We start from the raw sequence: 19,478 nt of genomic DNA on the forward strand, positions 1-19,478 counted from the left end.
TTGTATCTCTGCAGCACAAATGTTGGCCTCCAGCTGCAGCCTCATTTATGGAGTGTAAATACCAATGTGCCTGTCCTTTAAAAGCAGCACCTCCACAGAGATGGTTGCCACTGTCATGTGCGTCACAACACTTTCAAAGATGCTAAAAATGAGTTCTAGAAGTGCTTTACTGGAAAATGAGTGGTACTGCTCCACTTTATATAAACAGGTTAAATCAATACTCTGAATTGTGTGCTTTGAATTTCAAGGACAACTTGGTCTTTGCTTCTTGATCTGCTCTTTGAGGCAGCCAAACCTCACAGAAAAGCAAACAGCACAGCCAAACCCTTCTTCGTTAACTGAGTTTCTAAGTTATTTTGTCCTTTATAAAAAGCAGTATTTTCTAATGTGCTGTGAATTAATAGAAGTGATCGTATATTGCTAAATACAGTATTTTGCTGATCCTAGTGCAGTTAAAATGTTGATTTATGTTTTGCTTGGTTTGTTGAGCCTGCAGAACACTGATGGGAGCCTTCATGGCATCCTGCAGCTTCCTCATGAGGGTGCTGGAGGGGCAGGGGCTGCTCTGTCCTCTCTGGTGACCAGTGACAGGACCCGAGGGAGCAGCATGAAGGCATGCCAGGGGGATTAGGCTGGATATTAGGAAAAGGTTCTTCACCCAGAGGGTGTTTGGGCACCAGCACAGGCTGCTCAGGTAAGGGGTGGAGCCCATCCCTGCCGGGGTGTAACTGTGTGAAGCTGTGGCACCTGGGGACACGGTTTAGCGGTGGCTTTGGCCCTGCGGGGTTAACGCTGGACTCGATGCTCTCAGAGGGCTTTTCTCGCCTCAAAAATGACAGGATTTGTGGAACATCATCCCCTGAGAGCTGCACCTTTTGCACCGGGCTCGCTGCAGCGCCAGCGCCGAGGGGTCTCGGGAACCCTCGCGGTCCCGGCGGCGGAGGGAGCGGAGCCGGTCCCGTCATGGGCACAGCTGAGCCTGAACCGTTCTGAGCGGAGCCGGTCCCGTTATGGGCACAGCTGAGCCTGAGCCGTTCTGAGCGGAGCCGGTCCCGTCATGGGCACAGCTGAGCCTGAGCCGTTCTGAGCGGAGCCGTGTCAGTGCCGTTCCGGGCAGAGCCGTGCCAGTCCCGTTCCGGGCGGAGCCGTTCCAGTCCCATCCCGGGCGGAGCCGAGTCAGTCCCGTTCCGGGCGGAGCCGAGTCAGTCCCGTTCCGTGCAGAGCCCAGCCAGTCCCGTTCCGGCGGAGCCTCCGCCCCTCCATGGCCGCCATGGCCGCTCCGCCGCCCGCCGAGCCCCCGGTGCCCCCCGGCCGGCGCCGCCTGTCGCTGCCCGCCGTGGAGCCGCTGCTGTTCCTCGCCACCGTGTCGCTGGGGCTGCAGGGCCCGCTGGCCACCCAGTACCTGTGGGACCGGCTGGGGGCCGAGCACGGCTACAGCGACCGCAACAGCACCGACTCCTCCGGCTGCGGGGACGGCAACGCTACCGCCGACCCCCTGCGGCAGGTGGGGACACCGGGGGACACGGGGGGACCGGAGAGCCCCGGGGGAGCTCTGGTGTGGATGAAGAGCTCAGGGGGAGAGCCCTGAGAGGAGGCACGGGATGGATGGGGACCGGGGGGAAAGGTGGGTCCCCGGAGGGAACGAGAGGCTCACGGTGAACGGGAGGTACCAGGGGAGCAGGAGAGGAGAGGTGCCCCGGAGAACAGGGAGCCCCAAGGGGAACAGGGAGCTTGAGAGGAGCTGCGAGTCCCTGGAAGCAGAGTCAGGAAGGAATGTGAAGCCCCAAAGGGAGCAGGGAGCCCGGAGAGGAAGGGGAGCGTGATGGAAGCAGGGAGCCCCAGGAGGAGTGGGGAGCCCAGTAGGTGCTGTTGGAGGTCCTCAGCTCCCTGTTTCTCCTGCAGGAGGTGGAAGCTCTGGTGTCCCACTGGAACCTCTACATCAACCTGGGAGGTTTCTTCGTCAGCCTCTTCTCCGTGACTCTCCTCGGCACATGGAGCGACAGCGTGGGCCGGCGCCCGGCGCTCATCCTGCCCACAGCAGGCATGGCCCTGCAGACAGGCATCTACCTGCTGGTCATGTACCTGGAGCTGCACGTCGCCTTCTTCCTCCTGGGACGCATCCTGAGCGGCCTCACGGGCGACTACAACCTGATCCTGGCCAGCTGCTTCTCCTACGTGGCCGACACCAGCGAGCGGCGCGCGCGGACGTTCCGCGTGGCCATCCTGGAGGCGTGCCTGGGCACCGCGGGCATGGTGGCCAGCATTGGCGGTGGCCAGTGGCGCAAGGCCCAGGGCTACATCAACCCCTTCTGGCTGGCCTTTGCTGCCAGCCTTGCTGCCACCCTCTACGCCGCTTTCTTCCTGCGGGAGTCGGTGAAGCAGAAGAAGGCGGCCAAGCTGTTCACGCTCAGGCACTACAAGGCTGTGTTCAGGCTGTACACGGCCCCCGAGCACCAGAGCTCCAGGTGGAAGCTGGCTCTGTACTCCCTGGCTTTCTTTCTGATTGTCACGGTGCATTTTGGAGCCAAGGACATCTATGTGTTGTACGAGCTGGGCTTCCCTCTGTGCTGGGCTTCTGATCTCATCGGGTACGGCTCGGCTGCCAGCTACCTGGCTTACCTGAGCAGCCTGGTGGGGCTGAGGCTGCTGCAGCTCTGCCTTGAGGACACCTGGGTGGCAGAGATAGGATTGATCTCCAACATTGCTGGGCTGGTGGTGATGTCTCTCGCTACCACAACGGCACTGATGTTTACAGGTGATGCTGGAGGCTTAAATCCCTGTTTCTGGTAGTGTGCTTCTCAGGGAGTTCAGGCAAGTGAGGGAGTTCTGCCTCGTGCACCAACAAAACTGTGCCTTTCTAAGGGCAGTGTTGGCCAAACACTGAATTTGGAAGTGCATCCATGTAGTTCCTAGAACATTAGGCTTCCCAGAACTGCAGACACAGACTGAAGTGCCTTATGAGATCCAGAAGGGTGAATTGTGTTTAAATATAGCAGGGAGACACTGCCAGCAGCTGCAGATTTCTGGGGCTGACTTGGGAGGCTTTACTTTTCAGGTGAGCTTTCCCTAATGTGTTGTGTCTTGCTCACAGGTTATGGAATTCTGTTCCTTTCCATGGCAGCCACTCCAGTCATCAGATCCAAGCTCTCCAAGCTGGTCAGTGAGACAGAACAAGGTAAGGAATTAACCACTGTGCTTAAGCCAGATCCTGAAACACTTTTTTCTTGGAATATTGAAACCAGACTCTGAGGAGGTTAGGAGCTCCCTGGCTCCTCTGGACTCCTGTACCCCTGCATTCACCCTCAGGCCCAGGGTGTTTTATTTTCTTTTCCCCCCAAAATAATTGTCATTCTTTGATTCAGACTCGCTGCATTTCCGACATGAGAACAAAGGAAGAAAAGCAGGAGTAGTTAATTCATCCATTCATGTGTTTCCAAAGCTTTTACAAGGAGCAAGAGTTAAAATGGATTATATAACAAGGAGAAAAGAGTCATTCTCCTGACCATAACTTTCCTCTGTAGATCAGTAACAGTGGGGAGAACCAGCTGCTGTTGGAGGGTTGTATCATTGACCATGGTGAAAGATCACGGATAACCCACAGGAGGAGCATATTTGCCTTTTGTCCAGTTCTGTGTTTGGAGAGTTTGCACTTGCTGTGAAACACAGCACAGGAATGTTTCTGGGGCAGACAGGGGGAGGAGGGAATCCAGGTGGCAACAATGGAGAGGTGATTTTGCAATGCTCAGGTTTCTCATTTTAGGGTGGCGATGGCACGTACAGCACATTTATGGTGCTAAATCTGCTGCTGTACTTAATGTTTAACAAGTGATAAGAGGTGCCCTGGCCTGGAGCATTTACAATCCAGCTGATATAATGTCCTGGTCATCTCCTGATACAAATCCTGCAGGTTGGTGAGGTGGTCATGGCCACAGGCTGGACGTGCCAGGCCAGTCCTGTCCCACACTTGATATTCACACACTTTTCTGATGGCAAGTGCAAACCCTTGGAAAGATTGGCAGAATGCACTCAGGGTGATGTGTTACAGCTGTTTATAGGCAATAACCACCTGCCTATCTCACCGTTAACCTCTTATCTCTCTTTCCCAGGTGCTCTCTTTGCTTCTGTTGCCTGCGTGGAAGGGCTGTGTTCACTTGTGTCTACAGGAGTGTTCAACTCTCTCTACCCTGCCACCTTGCACTTCATGAGGGGATTCCCATTTCTCTTTGGGGCTATAATCCTCCTTATTCCAGCAGCTATCCTTGGGTAATTTACTTCAAATGTCCAAACTTTGACATGCAATGTCATATGGAAAAGACTATTTACTCTATTTACTCTTAGGATAGAAGCTGGGAGTTGTTAAGGCATATTTTCAGTTCTGGTTGTGAGAGGGTGTCTGGTGCTCCAGTAAAAAGAGGTGCAGGTCATTTCCTTTGGAATCTGAATCCTAGGGATAAACCTGCAGCCTAAGTAATGTAGCTGCCAATATTCAAAGTGCTTCAAGGCCTCACTGCAGCCTCAATGGAATCCAAAATCTGGAATTGAATTTGAAAGTTCTTCATGGAAGTGATGGAGCTCTCTCAGCAGTCTCTCTTCCCGTAATTTCTTTAGTAATTGAAGCAGAAGTTTTGTTGTGATAGAAAACAAATACCCTGGTAGGTTCTGGGAGAGGGAATGTATTTGAATTTGCAGAACTGCAGAAGCTCGTGGCAGGGTCATTTTATTTTGTTCCTCTGAAACTTTTAAGACACACTCAATTCAGCGACATCCCCATGTTTCTTTGGAAGCTGAAACTGTTCATTCTTTTCTAGGTGGATACAAATCTGGGATTCAAAACACGTCTACAGCCACTTCCAAGAGGCTTCCCTGTCCCCCACAAAAGACTGAATTTAACACCAGCACGGCAGTGTCCACCTGGACACTGCACTCCATTCTTCCCTCAAAGGATTGATCAGTGTGGGAGGGACCCTCTGCTTGTCCTTACTGACTTTTAAATGCAAAATAATTGGAAATCACAGGAGGAACTTGATTTGGAGCTGTGAATGCTTCCTCAGCGTTGTGTTGGCTCATCTGTCAGAGTAAACCCAAGGGACCCAAGAGCCAATCAAGCTTTTGTGGGCCTTTTGCAAGGCTACTTTGTGGTTTGGGGTTTGGTGGGGCCAGGAGGCTCTGCCATGCTTTTAGTGGGGAGAGAGGACTGAGTTCTGCTTTAATTGCTGAGCATTTTCCCCTCAGGGAATTCCAGTGTGCAGAGATGAGCTGTTGGCGTGGGTGAGGCACATGCTGAACCAGAGGCACCCAACAGTGTCCTGTGCTCCAAATCATCACATTGCCAGTAAAAACCCAACAAATGTGACATGCCAAACCACAAAAATCCTTATGGAGAGGGGTAGTTTAGCACAGGAGTGCTATTGCTGTCCTTACTGACTGAACCAGCTTTAGTTTTGCGAGTCAGAGGTGTCCTAAGATGAGGATCTAATTCATGAAGTGTTGGTAGGAGTGCTAGTGGTATGTCCTGCCTTGTCTGCAGCTCAGCCCAGGATCTCAGAGGTGGTTTTGAGAAGTGGCAGATCATCTGAGAATACTGCAGGGCCAGTAGAGTAAATCCTGGGCTGGGAGGGACCCACGAGGATCCTTGGAGCAACTCCTGTAGGTGCCTCAATTGACATTTGCCAAAAGCTATGAAGTTAAGGAGAAAATTGTCAGAATTGCTCCCCCCTTACACTGCAGATCTGAGCCCCAGTCATGTGAAATCCCTGCTGTGCTTATCCAGAGCCCTTCCTCAGCAAGCTGGGGGCAGGACTAGTGTCTTAAAGATTAATCTTTTTGGTTGTATGTGGCCTAATCTTGTGTTAATGAACCTCAGTGCTGCTGCTTGGGATCTGTTGATGCCAGCAAGCAAACCCCATGTCCATGGTACTTAAATTGTTCTTTCCAAAGCATTACCTGTGTTGCTGCAATCCTTTTTTTTCTCTTCAATGTGCCATAAACCAGCAGTTCTGTGTACACTGCACTGCACATGCTGTTCAGGTACATGCAGTAATGACTTTACTGTTACTTTCAGAATGAATAAAATCTCCATGCTCTTTTATGGTTCATAAAACTCTGGATACCTTGTGCAGTTGTTGATATCGTTTGTCCTTGACTCACTGGCGGTTTCTCTCCATTATTTTACTTCTCAGTCCTTTATTGAAGACTGCAGTAAAGAAGGAGCAGCAGGAATTTATCTGTCTCATGGAGAATGAGTGTGTGAAAGTGGAAAGTCGGGGGAAAATGCAGGTTTGAGACTTGCAAGCAGCCCAAACTTGCTTTTCCTGACCACCAGAGTAAAGCTTGCAGGAGAGCTTTGTCTGAAATCTGTCCTTCAGTGTGCAGAAAATGTGAAAGGCTTCAACCCAGCTTTGTCCCTGTCCATTGGGAGTTTGTGGTAAAAGCAGAACTGGGGAGCAGAGAAGCAGGGAGGCTTGAAGAACTTGGTGTTATGCCACTTGCCCCAAGCAGTTCTGCCAGGGGAGGTTGGAGTTACAGCTCTGACTGCTGGGCTCAGCCTGGAATTGGCCTCCCTGAGGAACAGGGCATGCTGTGAACGTTGCAGTAGATGTTTGTGGCTGAGATGATTGTGAAGTGAAACCCTCTGCACCCCCTGGGTGCCAATTCAAGCAGCTGCTCAGTGTTGTGCAGGGAGGTGAGACCTGGCTCTGCATGGGGACACATTCAATGGCAGCTATTATGCCTAATTAAAAAAATTAAATCAAAGTTTTTCTAGGCCACCCTCCAAGAGTTGTAACAGTGGAGCCATGGCTGGTGAGAGCAGGCAGAGTCCCTGGGGGTGCAGTGCATCAGTCCATGCAAAGGTGAGTGGGAAGTGAGGGGTTCCTGCAGGAATGGTGCTTGGGAATGTCAGTTCTGCTTCGTGGTGGCAAGGAAAAGCAAGTGTGAAAAGCCTGCAGGGAGAGAAGCACGTAATACAGACAAAGAGGAAGGGATTTAGAGTAAAAACCAGATTTATTAATAATGCCTGATTGAATAACTCCAAACACTTTTGACGTGGTAGAGCAAAGGAATGAGGGAGGGTGAGGACAGAGGAATTCATTTCCTTGGGTCTGCTCCAGCTGGAAGGGGGTGGGTTTGGGATGCTTTGCCAGAAGCAGGGCAAGTTCATTAAGGTGAAGATAATGATGGGGAAACAGGAGGAGTCACAGGCCAGGCAGCTGGAGCAGGAGATGGGATCTCGTGGCAGGTGAGAATGAGTAAATCCACACTGAGTGCTGGGTGAGGAGGCTGATTGCTACAGAGCTCCTGGGAAACAAGACACAATCACTTACCAGATTATTGCAGGGAGGAAAATCCTTAGGACTGTTTGTGTGGGACTCCTTCAGTGGCCATGGAGGCCCTGACATTCAGTTACTGAAGGCTGTTCCCTGAAGCAGCTGACAAGAGGCTTTTATCCTTGCGCAGATTCACCTTTGGGCTCATCTGCTGCCTTCTTGTTATTTATTCTGGAGATTAGATGGATTCTAATTCTGATGAATGCTGGGCAAATATGGCTATTAACCTTTCACTGGAGAGCAAAGATGCCATTAACTGGGAGCTGATAAGAACTGTCCATAAAGCACCAGAATTAACTTTTCTTCTGCCCCTGATATGTTTGTGGATCCAAGCCAAAAGAAGAAAGTGTTTGTGTTCCTGACAGTTAAAGCAGAGCTCCAGGCAGAGCCAGGAGGAGGAGAAACTGGCTGAGACTCCTTGTTACCTCCTGAAAAGGTTGAGTTCTTCTTGAGCAAGGATAGGAGGAGGAACCTGTTTGTTTTTCAAGGTGATTCAGCAGCCTGGAGTGTGGAATGCAGGGATTTGTGTCAGGATGCCCATGGTTCCTCACCTGCAGTGTTGGCAGCAGGAACTGATGGTTCTGGAGCATCCTTTGCCAGCCCTTGGCAAAAACTCCACTTTTTCTCGATATTTTAAGGTGAGGAGCTGCAAAAAGCCCAGGTGGGTGTTGAGAAGAGGTTGATAGGAAGAAGCAAGTGCTACTTGACTTGCATCCAGCAGTGAGCAGGGACAACCCCAGGGAGCTCAGCCAGGGCTGTGGGGGTGTGGTGGTCAGCAGAGAGATTCACCAGCTCCTGCTGAAGGCACAGACCACAGGAGCAGGATAAGATACAGCTGTGGAGCAGGATAAAATACAGCCACAGTGTGGAATAACTCCACAAGCACAGCAATTAGCATCTTCCCTGCATGGATTTCAAGTTTTCCAGGGTCACAATCCAGCCTCCTGTGCCCTGGAAATACAGACCTGATAAAGGGGTGAAGCTGAGACTTCAGATGGAGGGAAGGAGGGTATTTGAAAAGCACTTTTTGCAGGGATCCTGCAGAAGCTTCACGTGGTCTAACCCCAAATTCCCACTGCCAGAGGTAAGAGCACAAAGTGGTTTTGCAGCACTGGGAGGTGGAAGTCCTTTGAGGGGGGAAGGAGCTCTTGTGATAAAGGGACATTGCTGGGAAAGATAAAGCACTTCAGAAGGCCCTTGTGGGTTATCTTTCCCAAACACAAAGATTTTGTTAGGGCTTAATTTTTATTTGCCCTTTCCTGCTCTCAGTTTCTGACCACAAGGATACTCCTGGGGCACACGGCAGAGCCACACCTTCCTCTCAATTGCTCTTCTCTCCCTTGCGTCCTCTTATGACGGATTCTCAACGCTTCTCCAATTTTCAGTTCTCCAAAGGTTCTTCCTCTTTGGACGTGTTTCTGGGGGAAGCTGCAGCTGCCTGTGGGGGTCTGGATGGTGCCAGTCTCCCTCACACCCCACAGGAGGACATGGAAGACACATAATCCATCCCAGAGTCCAGCTTGGCTTGGCTCCCCAGGCACTGAGGGAGTGCTGGGACCAGGGGCTTGTATTGGGAGGGAGTAAGAGCCACAGGATTTCTCTCAGAGATAGGAAAAAAGTCAGGAGGGATAAATTTGGACCCCCACAAAAAAAAGGGGTCACCTGTGAGTCTCTGAGGCTGCTGTGCTGGTTCTAGCTCTGCCCCAGGGAGTGCAGGCAGTCCAGCCCATTCTCTGAGCCAGCCGAGGAGTCCCGTGAGGAGCGGCCCTGGAGGAAGCGGATGATTTTATCAATCGTGGCCTCCTGGTACTCGTGGGACCACCTGAATCAAGGGAAAAAATGTGCTGTTGACTTTTTCTGCTGTGTGTGGGGTGCCACAAGATAGCTCAGTTCACTTGGGCCAGCCAGAGACCCCTTTCCTCCACCCCAGCTCTCCAGGAGTTCCCATGGGTGCTGCAGAATGCCCTGCCAGGTTGCACAAAGGGAAAGCAGGGGGGGAAAGAAACCCAGGTGAGCTGTAAAACCTGCCAGCATCACTGAGGATGTGTGTCCTCCCAGCAGTGTCCCCTGTGTCACCCAGAGGAGCCCCAGCACAACAGCAGCAGCAGGGTTGTGGTGGGAACCTTTGCTCCCTGCAAGCTCTGGAGCACCTGGAGTGACTCAGTGTCCCTTTGACCTGTTCTGCCACCCTCATCTGTTTGTCCCAATGTCCTTGGGCTCTTTGCTGCTCCTTATGCAAGCTGTTCTCCCCAGGTGTCAAGGAACCCCATGGCACAGGTGGTTTTTGCTTACATGATACCATTGAATTTCAGGACAGCCCTCATGTCCTTGGGAAGTGTTTCTGGGTCTGGCCACTCAAAGTGGTCTGTAACGGGTACAATGTTCTTCCCAGAGTTCAGGGCTGTCACAATCTCCTGCAGGAACAGAACATGCAGGTGCTCATGGCCTGTATTAGCCCCTCACCAACTCCCTCCCACCAGAGGTCCCACCTGGTGGCATCTCTTACCTTGTGTACCCAGTCCTTGCACTCGGGGTCCTCCATGCATTTATCGAGTGCGTTTGGTGAGAGCACCAGCACAAAATTCCGGGCACTCAGGACACTCTGGATCAGCTTGTCTTCAAACTTCCCTGCCTCCAGCTTCTCCACATCAATGAACACACTGAAGCCGTGGAGCTGCAGGTGCACCTTCAGCAGGCTGGTGGCAAGAGGGGACAGCACCATGAGGAGAGGTTTCATTTGCTGTCTCAGCACGTTGGCTGAGACACGGTGAGACAGAGGAGCAGGGAATGAGGTGCCAGCTCCAGCCCCAGCTGTCTGGGCACATGCAGAGAACACGAGGAGCTGGCATTGACTCCATGCTGTGATCCCCTACAGCCATAGGAGCATGAGGAAAAGGCCACTCAGTGCCAAAGTGATATTGGAGCAAGGCAACCCCCAGCCAGGGAATAATATGCATTGAGTCCAGTGATTTCAGAAAGCTGAACAATTGCTATATTATGTTATACTATATTATACTACATACTACACTAATACTGTAAAATACTAAAGAAAAACCCATGGCCCCTTACAGACAGTCACGACACAGCTTTGGCCTAATTGGTCAATCAATCAAAACAACCATCACCAGAGTCTAATTAACAAATCCCTTTTGGTAAAACAATCTCCATAACACATTCCACATGTGCTAAACAACAGGAGCAGCAAGTAGAGATAAGAATTGTTTTCTTCTTTGCCTGAGCTTTGTCGCAGACTTTCCCCAGGAGAAATCCTGGGAAGGTTGTGCCTGCTGCTCTCTGTGAAGAGAGCTGTGGCCACAAAGTGGCGGTGACAGGACTGGGAATTGGCCTGTCCGCTGTGCAGCTCTTCACAGGTGCTGTCCCCATTTCCTCTGCAGCTTTTGGCAGCCTCTCCCTCCTCCCCATTCCCCACTTTTCCCACAGCTGACCTCCCACCTTGCCCAGGGCCTCTCCGTTCCCTGCAGGGCTCACCTGGCCAGCTGCGAGCCGGTGCTCCTGCGGTAGCTGATGAACACGTCGGTCCCGTTGGTCGTGGTTTGCAGCGTGATGGGCGAGTGCAGCGTCTCTAGACAGCACAAAACCACCACCAGAAGTTACAAACCAGCAGCTTGGTGAGTTGTGATTTCAGGGTTTACCTCAGAAACCCGGGTCCCTCCCCTGAAGATTCCCTCCCAGGTGTGTCAGTCACCTCGCCTTTCCCCTCCCTGACCCCTCCCAGCACTGTCTGTCAGTCCTGGAATTCCAGAAGGCGTGGAGTGATTGGGAGATCCAAAGGATGCCCTCTACCCCTGGGGGGCATTGGGACATCCAGGTGTCCTTTGTCCCTTGAGACCTCCCCTCCTGTACCTGGTTGGTGGCTCCCTGCCCCTTCCCTCCCCTCTCCCCGGGGTTCAAGGGAACAGCAGCCACGGGCTCAGGGAGTTCTGTGGGAGCTGGTGCTGCATTCAGAGGCCTGAGGGCCAGAATAAAGCTCTGGATCCAAACCCTCCATCAGAACCGACTCCTTTCCTTCACCATCCCCTTAAAGCTTCTCCACAGAGGGAAACCTGAGGAGCAGCCCCTGTTATGGGGGAAGCTCCATCCCAGCACCACCAGAGCTCCTGCAGGCCTGGACTTGTCTGCAGTGCCCAGCTGCAGCACCCAGCCAGCCAAAAGTGTCTGTGGGGTGAAACACCACACACCCAGGCAGCCAAAAGTGTCTGTGGGGTGAAACACCACACACCCAGCCAGCCAAAAGTGTCTGTGGAGTGAAACACCACACACCCAGCTGGCCAAAAGTGTCTGTGGAGTGAAACACCACACACCCAGCTGGCCAAAAGTGTCTGTGGAGTGAAACACCACACACCTAGCTAGCCAAAAGTGTCTCTGGGGTGAAACGCCACAGTTACTGCAATTTGATTCAGCACCAAGGGCCAGACAAGCCAAGGCACATCCCGTCCGCTATATTGGTAATACTCTCTTGGAATAATTACCAATATAGCCAGACGAGACATGCCTGAGCTTGTCTAGCCCTTGCTGCTTGACCAAATAGTGGCAACTGTAGTGTTTTCACCCCAGAGACACTTTTGGCCAGCTGGATGTTGCAGCTGGGCACTTAGAAGCAAGTCTGGGCATGCAAGAGCTCCGGTGGCTGCAGAATGGACCCCATAACAGGGTCTGCTCCTTGAGTTTCCCTCTGGCAGAGCAGCTTTAAGGCAGTGGTGAAAGAAAAGAGTCAGTTCTGATGGAGGGTTTGGATCCAGGGCTTTATTCTAGCCCACAGGGTCTCTGAATCCAGCAGCAGCTCCAACAGAACTCTCCACCACATGGTTTGCTTGCCCTGTTACCTGGAAGAGGAGAGAAAGAACACAAAGACCACCAACCAAGCACAAGGGACAAAACACACCTGAATGGCCCAATGTCCCCCCTGGGGTAAGAGGCATCTTTTGAATCTGCTTAATCACTCCACGCCCTTCTAGAAGGCCAAGACTGACAGACAATACTCACCAAGGAGCAAGAGAACAGGAGAAAGAAGTGACTGACACACCTAGCAGAGAATCATCACAAAAAGAACCAGGTTTCTGAAGCGAATCCTAAAATCACAACATGACTCCAACAGCAGCTCATCCCAAACACCCCTCCAGCCCGTTCCCTGCCGGGCGGGCGCACCCCTGGCCGCGGTGAGGATGCGGACGCGGTGGAAGCCGGTGTGGATGTGGCAGTCCTCCTGCAGCTGCTGCTCCGTCACGCGGTGCAGGAAGTTGCGGTCGATGCCGCAGGTGAGCAGGTTGTAGGTGTACTGCCGGAATTTGGGCTCGATGCCCCCCAGCCAGTCGGCCAGGTTGCTGCGGTCACAGGTGGAGTAGTTGGCGAAGGTCTTGAGCTCCGTCAGCTCCCGGAAAAACCTGGTTGGAGGGACAAGTGGAGCAGTGTAGCCATGATATTTTCTGAAAAATCCTTTCCTTAGGACTTTTTCTCCTGAGAAGCTGAGAGGCCTCAGGAACAAAATGTGAACAATGGTTATCTGCTGCTGTGGAATGCAACAGGTGCATCTGGGATTGGTCTCATGTGGTTGTTTCTAATTAATGGCCAATCACAGCCCAGCTGTCTGGACTGTCTCGGTCAGTCACAAGCCTTTGTTATTAATTCTTCTTCTATTCTTAGCTAGCCTTCTGATGAAATCCTTTCTTCTATTCTTTTAGTATAGTTTTAATAATAATATATTTAATAATATAGATTTAATAATATATATTGTTAAATCTATATTATTAAATATATTAAATATAAATATATTAAATATAAATATATATTAAATCTATATTAATAAATATAGATTTAATAATAATATATATAATAAAATAATAAATCAAGCCTTCTGAAACATGGAGTCAACATTCTCATCTCTTCCCTCATCCTAAGACCCCTGCGAACACCATCACAGAGCAGCACTTAGAGACATGTGGTATGACTATGGGATTTTTGAAGGAGTTTAGAATGAGTTAGAGACGGGACCTCTGAGTTGTTTTAGGGGATATGGTTTGTTTTTCTTATTTTCTGCATAGGCGGGAAGGGTGATTTCAGCTCACATCTTTACTGCACAGTTCAGAAGGTCACAAGACTTGCAGTTACAAGACTTTTTAAGGATTTATGGACCAATAAAACACTGCTAACAAGGATATTTATGCTTTTAACTTAATCCTTAATCCTTAACTCAATCCTCCTATTTTGTTTTATGGACTCATGCTACAATGTAAGTTTTCTTAACCAACTACATTATAACACACAAACCTACAGTACTACATTCTAAAAATCTTGTTTACCTTTGTAACTACTTTTATTTTTTCTGTATCTTAAACTCTAAAACTCTAAACTTTCCTCTTCTTAACTTAACATGTCTCTAGTTTAAACTATAAATCCACATTCTTACTTCTAGCATCTAAGTTTGGAAGCTTTTTCCAAAGTCGCAAGTCAAATCCTATGTTTAATTCTTTGGCTTACAGGCCCAAAGTTCTGAGAGTTCCCTGCATTTCGGATTCCAACATTTTACCTGCTCAGGAGGGAGTGCAGCTCCACGCTGGGGTGAAGGATGAGCTCCAGGAAGAGGAAACAGAGGAACAGCTGCACGGGAGTGCTGGTCCTCTGTACACTGAGGTGTGAGGAGCTCAGCTAAGGGTAAGTTCCCATCTTTCTGCGTAACTTGCATGATCCCACCTGCCCTGTGCCATAGGTGGTCTTTCCCCCATCCACACCTCTGCTGTGCAGTGGTCCCATTACAGAAATCTCTCTGTGACTGCAAAAAGTTCAGTGGAAAAGCCCTGGCAGTCCAGGTTTTGCATTTGGAGGATCTCCGTGCCTGTTTTTGCAGGAAGGGAAAGGCAGAGACCTTGTCCCTGCTCTGCCGCTGTGGTGGTGGCCCCGAGGCAGTCTCCAGTGTGCCCTGGTGGTGGCCCTACCTTTTCCGAGTGATGCTGGAGTCCATCCCCAAATCCTTCTGCAGCTCCTCCTCTGTCAGCCTCAGGAGAATGTCCCCATCCACCTGGTGATCCTGCCAAAAGAAACCCAGGCTGGAAAGGTCCCAGGAAAAGCTGGGTGAGATGCTTGCACCTCTGCTGCGAGACGGGGCAGAAATGTCCCTCCCCATGTGTCCCTCTCCCAGCACAGAGCCCTACCAGGAATCTCTGGCAGTATTTGTTGAATCCAATCTGCTGCAGCCACGTCTGCACCTCGCAGGATTTCCAGTTGGGAACCGTGGGCAGGATGCGCCGAGGAACCTCCTCCCCTATCAGGCGCAGCACCTTTTTGGCCAGGGAGGAGGTGGTGCTGCTGGTGGAGTAGCACACAATCCTCTTCAGGCTCTGCGTAGCCCCAATCTCACTGAAAATCTGGGGACACAAAGGGCGGAGACGTCACTTTGTCTCCCCTCATCCTCTTCCCTGTTGTTCCAGACGAAGGAAGGAATGATAAATCTGACTCCATGTTCTTAGAAGGCTAATTTATTATTTTATGTTACTGTATTATATTAAAGAATACTAAACTAAAACTATACTAAACTATACTAAAGAATACAGAAAGGATACTTACAGGATACTTAAACTATACTAAAGAATACAGAAGTGATACTAAAAGATACTAATTGAGACTCATGACTCTTTCCAGAGCCCCAACCCAGCTTGACTGTAATTGGCCAATGAGTCAAAACAATTCACATGAAACCAATGAAACAACCACCTGCTGGATAAACAACCACATTCCAAAGTAGCAAAATACAGGAGAAGCAAATGAGATAAATATTGTTTTCCTTTTTCTCTGAGGCTTCTCAGCTTCCCAGGAGAAGAATCCTGGGCAAAGGGATTTTTCCAGAAAATACGACTGCCACACTTCCCAACAAGCTGTGCTGGGCCGGGTGAGGACCAAAACACACCAAGATGCAACTGTGCCACCCCTTCCCTTTGTCATCACCCTCCTCCAGGCCAACCTACCCTTTACCTGTGTTTTCTTCTGCCTGGCTTTGATGGCAGCCTCGGTGCACAGGTAGAAGGCGGCGATGCACTGAGCCTCCAGCCTGGAGCTGTCCAGCAGGGGCACCAGGCGCTGCAGGTCCTGCGCTGTCCTCCCCTGGATGTTGTCACTGCTGCCCAGCATCTGGCAGGCAAACTGCTCGGGGTCCAGCGAGGCGATGAAGGGCTCCACCAGAGCCAGCGTCCCCGAGCGCTCCACCTCCTTCTCGATCTCCTTGTTGGTGGCCAGCACCGTGATGGCCAGGCAGGCGTGCAGCCGGATCAGCTCGTCATCCTTGGAGAAGGCCAGGGGGAAGAGCCACTCTGCTGCCTTTTTCTCAATCATCAGGCGCTGGTTGGCCTGGCCCCCGTACATGGCACAGTTGGCCAAGGCCATGGCGCAGTGGCGCAGCACGGCGGGGTCCGTCCAGCGGCACCAGTACAGGATGGTGTCCAGGCCTCCGTCTGAGATGAGCTGGAAGCAGGTCTCCTCTGTGTGCTTGAACATGTGCTCCAGGATCCCAGACAGGCTCTGGGCCAGCTGGGGGATGTCCCTCTCCTTGGCTAAGTTCAGGATCACGCCCAGACCGATCCGAGCAATGCGGTCCCTGTGGGGAGGAGATGGGGAGGGGGGCAGGTGGATGTGCAAGGGGTGACAGCAGTGACTGGTGTGGCCCATGCCTTGGTGACATTTATCCCAGGACAGGCATTTATCCCATTGCCAGATATGCAGTGCAGCAAGGTGCAGCAGGCTGGTGTTGGAGGAACCTCTGTGGGTCTGATGGAAGAATTTGTGATGGGGTGCACATCCCACCTACCCTCACTGGATGCTCTCATGCTTGAGGTAGGATCTTCATAGCAATTAACAGGCAGGATGGGTTAATGCCAGACTGGAAATGGATCTGCTGGGCCAGCATTGCTGTGGTGTGGAGCTGTTTTGTGTTTGGGAGTGAAACTTGTTTGTCCCCTAAGCGCTGCTGTCAGGGCTGTCAGGACAGGGCTTCCACACCTGGATGAGCAGCCAAGCAGCCCTGTCCACAAGTGGGGCACAGGGGTTTGTCTGTCCTGGGATGGCAGCTGGAGGGAAGCTCTTTATTTCCTCCCCTTGCACTCTTCTGGAAGAGAACAGCAAGAGCCTGGGGTAGGTGGGCAAGGGCCACGAGCTGCTGCTTGGCCATGGCTGGTTTTGGAAGGCCTGTGCTTAAAATGACACCTGAATGGGGCTGTGCCTTGAAAATGCAGTGGAAAGGGAAAACCAGGGTCATAGAATGATTTGGGTTGGAAAGGACCCAAAACTGGAAAACTTATCCAGGTCCAAGCCCCTGCCATGGGCAGGGACACTTTCCACCAGCCCAGGCTGCTCCAAGCCCTGTCCAACCTGGCCTTGGACACTTTCAGGGATGGAGCAGCCACTGCTTCTCTGGGCACCCTGTGCCAGGGCCTCACCACCCTCTGAGATGAGCTCTTGGCTGTGCTCCCATGAGTTTCCTGGGGCGAGTGGCAGCTCCATTCCTGCCCTCAGCCGTGGCCATTTGGTGCCTCTGTGCTGGAGCTGCTCTGTCAGGGAGGCAGCACTGGCACTGGTGCCCCACGCCCTGCTGCTCAGGAGGGCAGTGGCACACTCATGGTGGCGTGATGGCACTCCAGCCTCTGTGCTGGCAGGCAGGAAGAACATTTCTGGGAAGCCTGTGACCCACAGGGCTCTCACTGACCTTGGGGTGGGTTTGACAGGAAATGTTGTGGAGAGCCCTGGGGGGAAAAAAAATTAAATAAATAAACCCTCAGCCTGGGTCTGGCTGTGAGCCCAGACTCAGCCATGGAGCTGGATGACAAACACAGGTCCCTGACTCCCTGCAGCTGCAGATGGAGCCAGGACCTGTCCAGCTCCCAGCTCAACACCTCTGCTGCTAGGCACAGACTGGGAGAGTTCTGCAAGTGAGAGGCTGGGCCCAAAGGGGAGCCCCACACCTCCCTGCCATGGCTCAGGAACTGTGGGAAGCGAGGGGCTGGAATGCCATGGCTGCTCCAAGAGCATGAACTGCTCCTGGAGCAGAAACAACAACTCCAGCAAATGCTTTCTTTTGCTAAGGAGCTGAGTGCTGAATGCAGACCATGCCAGTGATGCTTCCTGGGATTAAATTCCACCCTAATGGGCTTTCCTGATTTAGCTGCTGCTTATTTTTGCCTGCCAGTGCATGAAGTGAGGCCCAGGCTGTGAGTCCACAGCCTTCCAGCAAGAGACACCCCCCAGGAAACCAGAGCAACACTTTGGCCAGGCTCCCTCCACATCCTTTCCAGAGCCCTGGCTGGGCTGGGTTAGGGTGCTCTGAGGGAGAGCAGAGCTGTCAGAGTGCATTTGGGGTGTTGGAAGGGTGAGCTGTGTGTAGGTGCTGTGATTGGGATGTGTCAGGTGTGCACATGCACCTTTGTACACACACACACACACATCATGCCCATGCTCTGACAGAGACATCCCAGCACCTCTCACCTGTCCTGGGCAGCAGCACACACACCTGAGCGTGGGGCTGAGGGCTGCTGACCAGCTGAGCCCTCCTTATGGCTTCATCCCAGCCCTGGTCAGCAGCAGGGAGGCTCTGGGGAGTGGCTTTGTCCTCCTTGTGCTGCAGTTATGGCTAAAGGAGAGTCACACCTTGTCCTTTGGGTCAGATGCTCTGAGCCAGCCAAACTGACTCAGCTCAACCTGGCTGAGGGGGGTCAGGAGGACACCCCAGTCCTCACCAGCATCCCTGGGCTGGGGCTGGTCCTCCTCCCCCAAACTGTGGGGATCCGAGGGGAGTTTGTGCAACTGAGAGCACCCACAGCAGGGAAATTGGGGGTATGAGGATGGGTGAAGGTAGGTCAAGGCCAGGCTGGATTGATTTGAAGCAACCTGGTCTGTGGAAGGGGTCCCTGCCCATTGCAGGGGGTTGAGATGAGGGGGTCCCTTTGAACCCGCCCCGTTCTGGGGCCGGCAGGGCTGTGTCCAGCAGGGTGAGGCTGAGGGGCTCTTTGCAGACTCACCTGTTTTCCGCCACCAGGATCTGCTCCAGGAGTTTCCCTGCCTGGCACTTGGTCTCCAGCTCGGCGGTGTAGAGCAGGTTGAGCAGCAGGTCCAGGCCCCCCTCGAGGCGGATCACATCGCACAGCACCTTGGCCACGTCCCTCCCCACGGCGGGCATCCCCCAGGCCTCCTCCACCAGCCGGAACACCTCGGACAGAGCGGCCCGCAGCCCCTGGGCCGTGTCCGCCCGCGTGGCGTGGCCGATGGCCCTGCGGAGCACGGGCAGGACCCGCTCCAGCGCCTCCCGCACCTCGCCGCCCACCCCGGGGGAGACCCCGCCGCTGCCCCCGCCCGCCCGGCTCGCACACCCGGGCACCGCCAGCAGCTCCGCGCTCGCCATGGCCAGCGACCGGCCCAGCGTGTGCAGCGACAGCAGCAGGGCGAGCATCGGCGGCGGCTACCGCGGCATGCCCGGCCCCGCGCCCGCGGGGAGCCCCCGCTGCTGCCGGGACACGGGAGGGGCGACGCGGTGCCCCCGCTGCCCGGCCGGGATGCGGAGCTGGGAGCGGAGCGGGATCCGCCTTCCCCGAGCCGGGCTCAGCATCCCGGTCCCCGGGGCTGATGTCACCGGGCGCAGGCGCCGCCTCTCTCCGAGGAGGGGCTCGGTGCTGGCGGCTGCTGAGCCCCCCGGAGCCCTCCTGCCACCGGCCCCCGAAGGATTTAACGGAATCGGGGATGTGGCACCTGGGGACGTGGCTCGGTGGTGGGCTTGGCAGTGCCGGGATAACGGCTGGAGTCGGGCTTAGAGGGCTCTTCCATCCTAAATTTTATGTTTCTGTGATTGTGGCCTTTCCGTGCTTAAATAGGGCTCATTTATAAAAGGAGAAGTGACTTTCTACATGAATAGATACTGAGGACAAGGGGAACTGGTTTTAAAATAAAATATGAGAGATTTGGATTAGATACTAGGAGAAATTTTTTATTTGTGAAGGGCTTGTTCAGGGAAGCTGTGGATGTCCCAACCCTGAAAGTGCCCAAGGCCAGGTTAACGGGGCTTGGAGCAATCTGGGATAGTGGAGCATGACAGGATTTGGAACTGGACAATTTTTCATTTTCAACCCAAACCATTCTATTCCACAGCCCTCCCTGCCCGGCCCG

At 52.8% G+C, this 19,478-nt stretch overlaps 2 protein-coding genes across 2 annotated transcripts; one reads left to right on the top strand and one right to left on the bottom strand.

The window, feature by feature from the left end:
* The first annotated feature begins 1,084 nt into the window (after positions 1-1,084).
* Positions 1,085-6,118, top strand: SLC46A1 (solute carrier family 46 member 1). Its single transcript, XM_071447942.1, has 5 exons — positions 1,085-1,504; positions 1,903-2,755; positions 3,092-3,175; positions 4,107-4,263; positions 4,809-6,118. Exons 1-5 carry the CDS (start codon positions 1,262-1,264, stop codon positions 4,882-4,884), a joined length of 1,413 nt encoding a protein of 470 aa, XP_071304043.1. The 5' UTR covers positions 1,085-1,261; the 3' UTR covers positions 4,885-6,118.
* Positions 6,119-8,823: 2,705 nt separating this feature from the next.
* SARM1 (sterile alpha and TIR motif containing 1) lies at positions 8,824-18,952 on the bottom strand. Its single transcript, XM_071447918.1, has 9 exons — positions 18,341-18,952; positions 15,309-15,927; positions 14,492-14,704; positions 14,276-14,367; positions 12,492-12,727; positions 10,815-10,908; positions 9,832-10,021; positions 9,618-9,739; positions 8,824-9,147 (listed from the first exon to the last, which is right to left on the bottom strand). Exons 1-9 carry the CDS (start codon positions 18,766-18,768, stop codon positions 9,018-9,020), a joined length of 2,124 nt encoding a protein of 707 aa, XP_071304019.1. The 5' UTR covers positions 18,769-18,952; the 3' UTR covers positions 8,824-9,017.
* Positions 18,953-19,478: the final 526 nt, after the last annotated feature.

The sequence above is a fragment of the Agelaius tricolor genome, unplaced genomic scaffold (assembly GCF_023055355.1).
Source record: "Agelaius tricolor isolate 1412-34295 unplaced genomic scaffold, bAgeTri1.0.p SCAF_25, whole genome shotgun sequence".
Classification (NCBI taxonomy): domain Eukaryota; kingdom Metazoa; phylum Chordata; class Aves; order Passeriformes; family Icteridae; genus Agelaius; species Agelaius tricolor.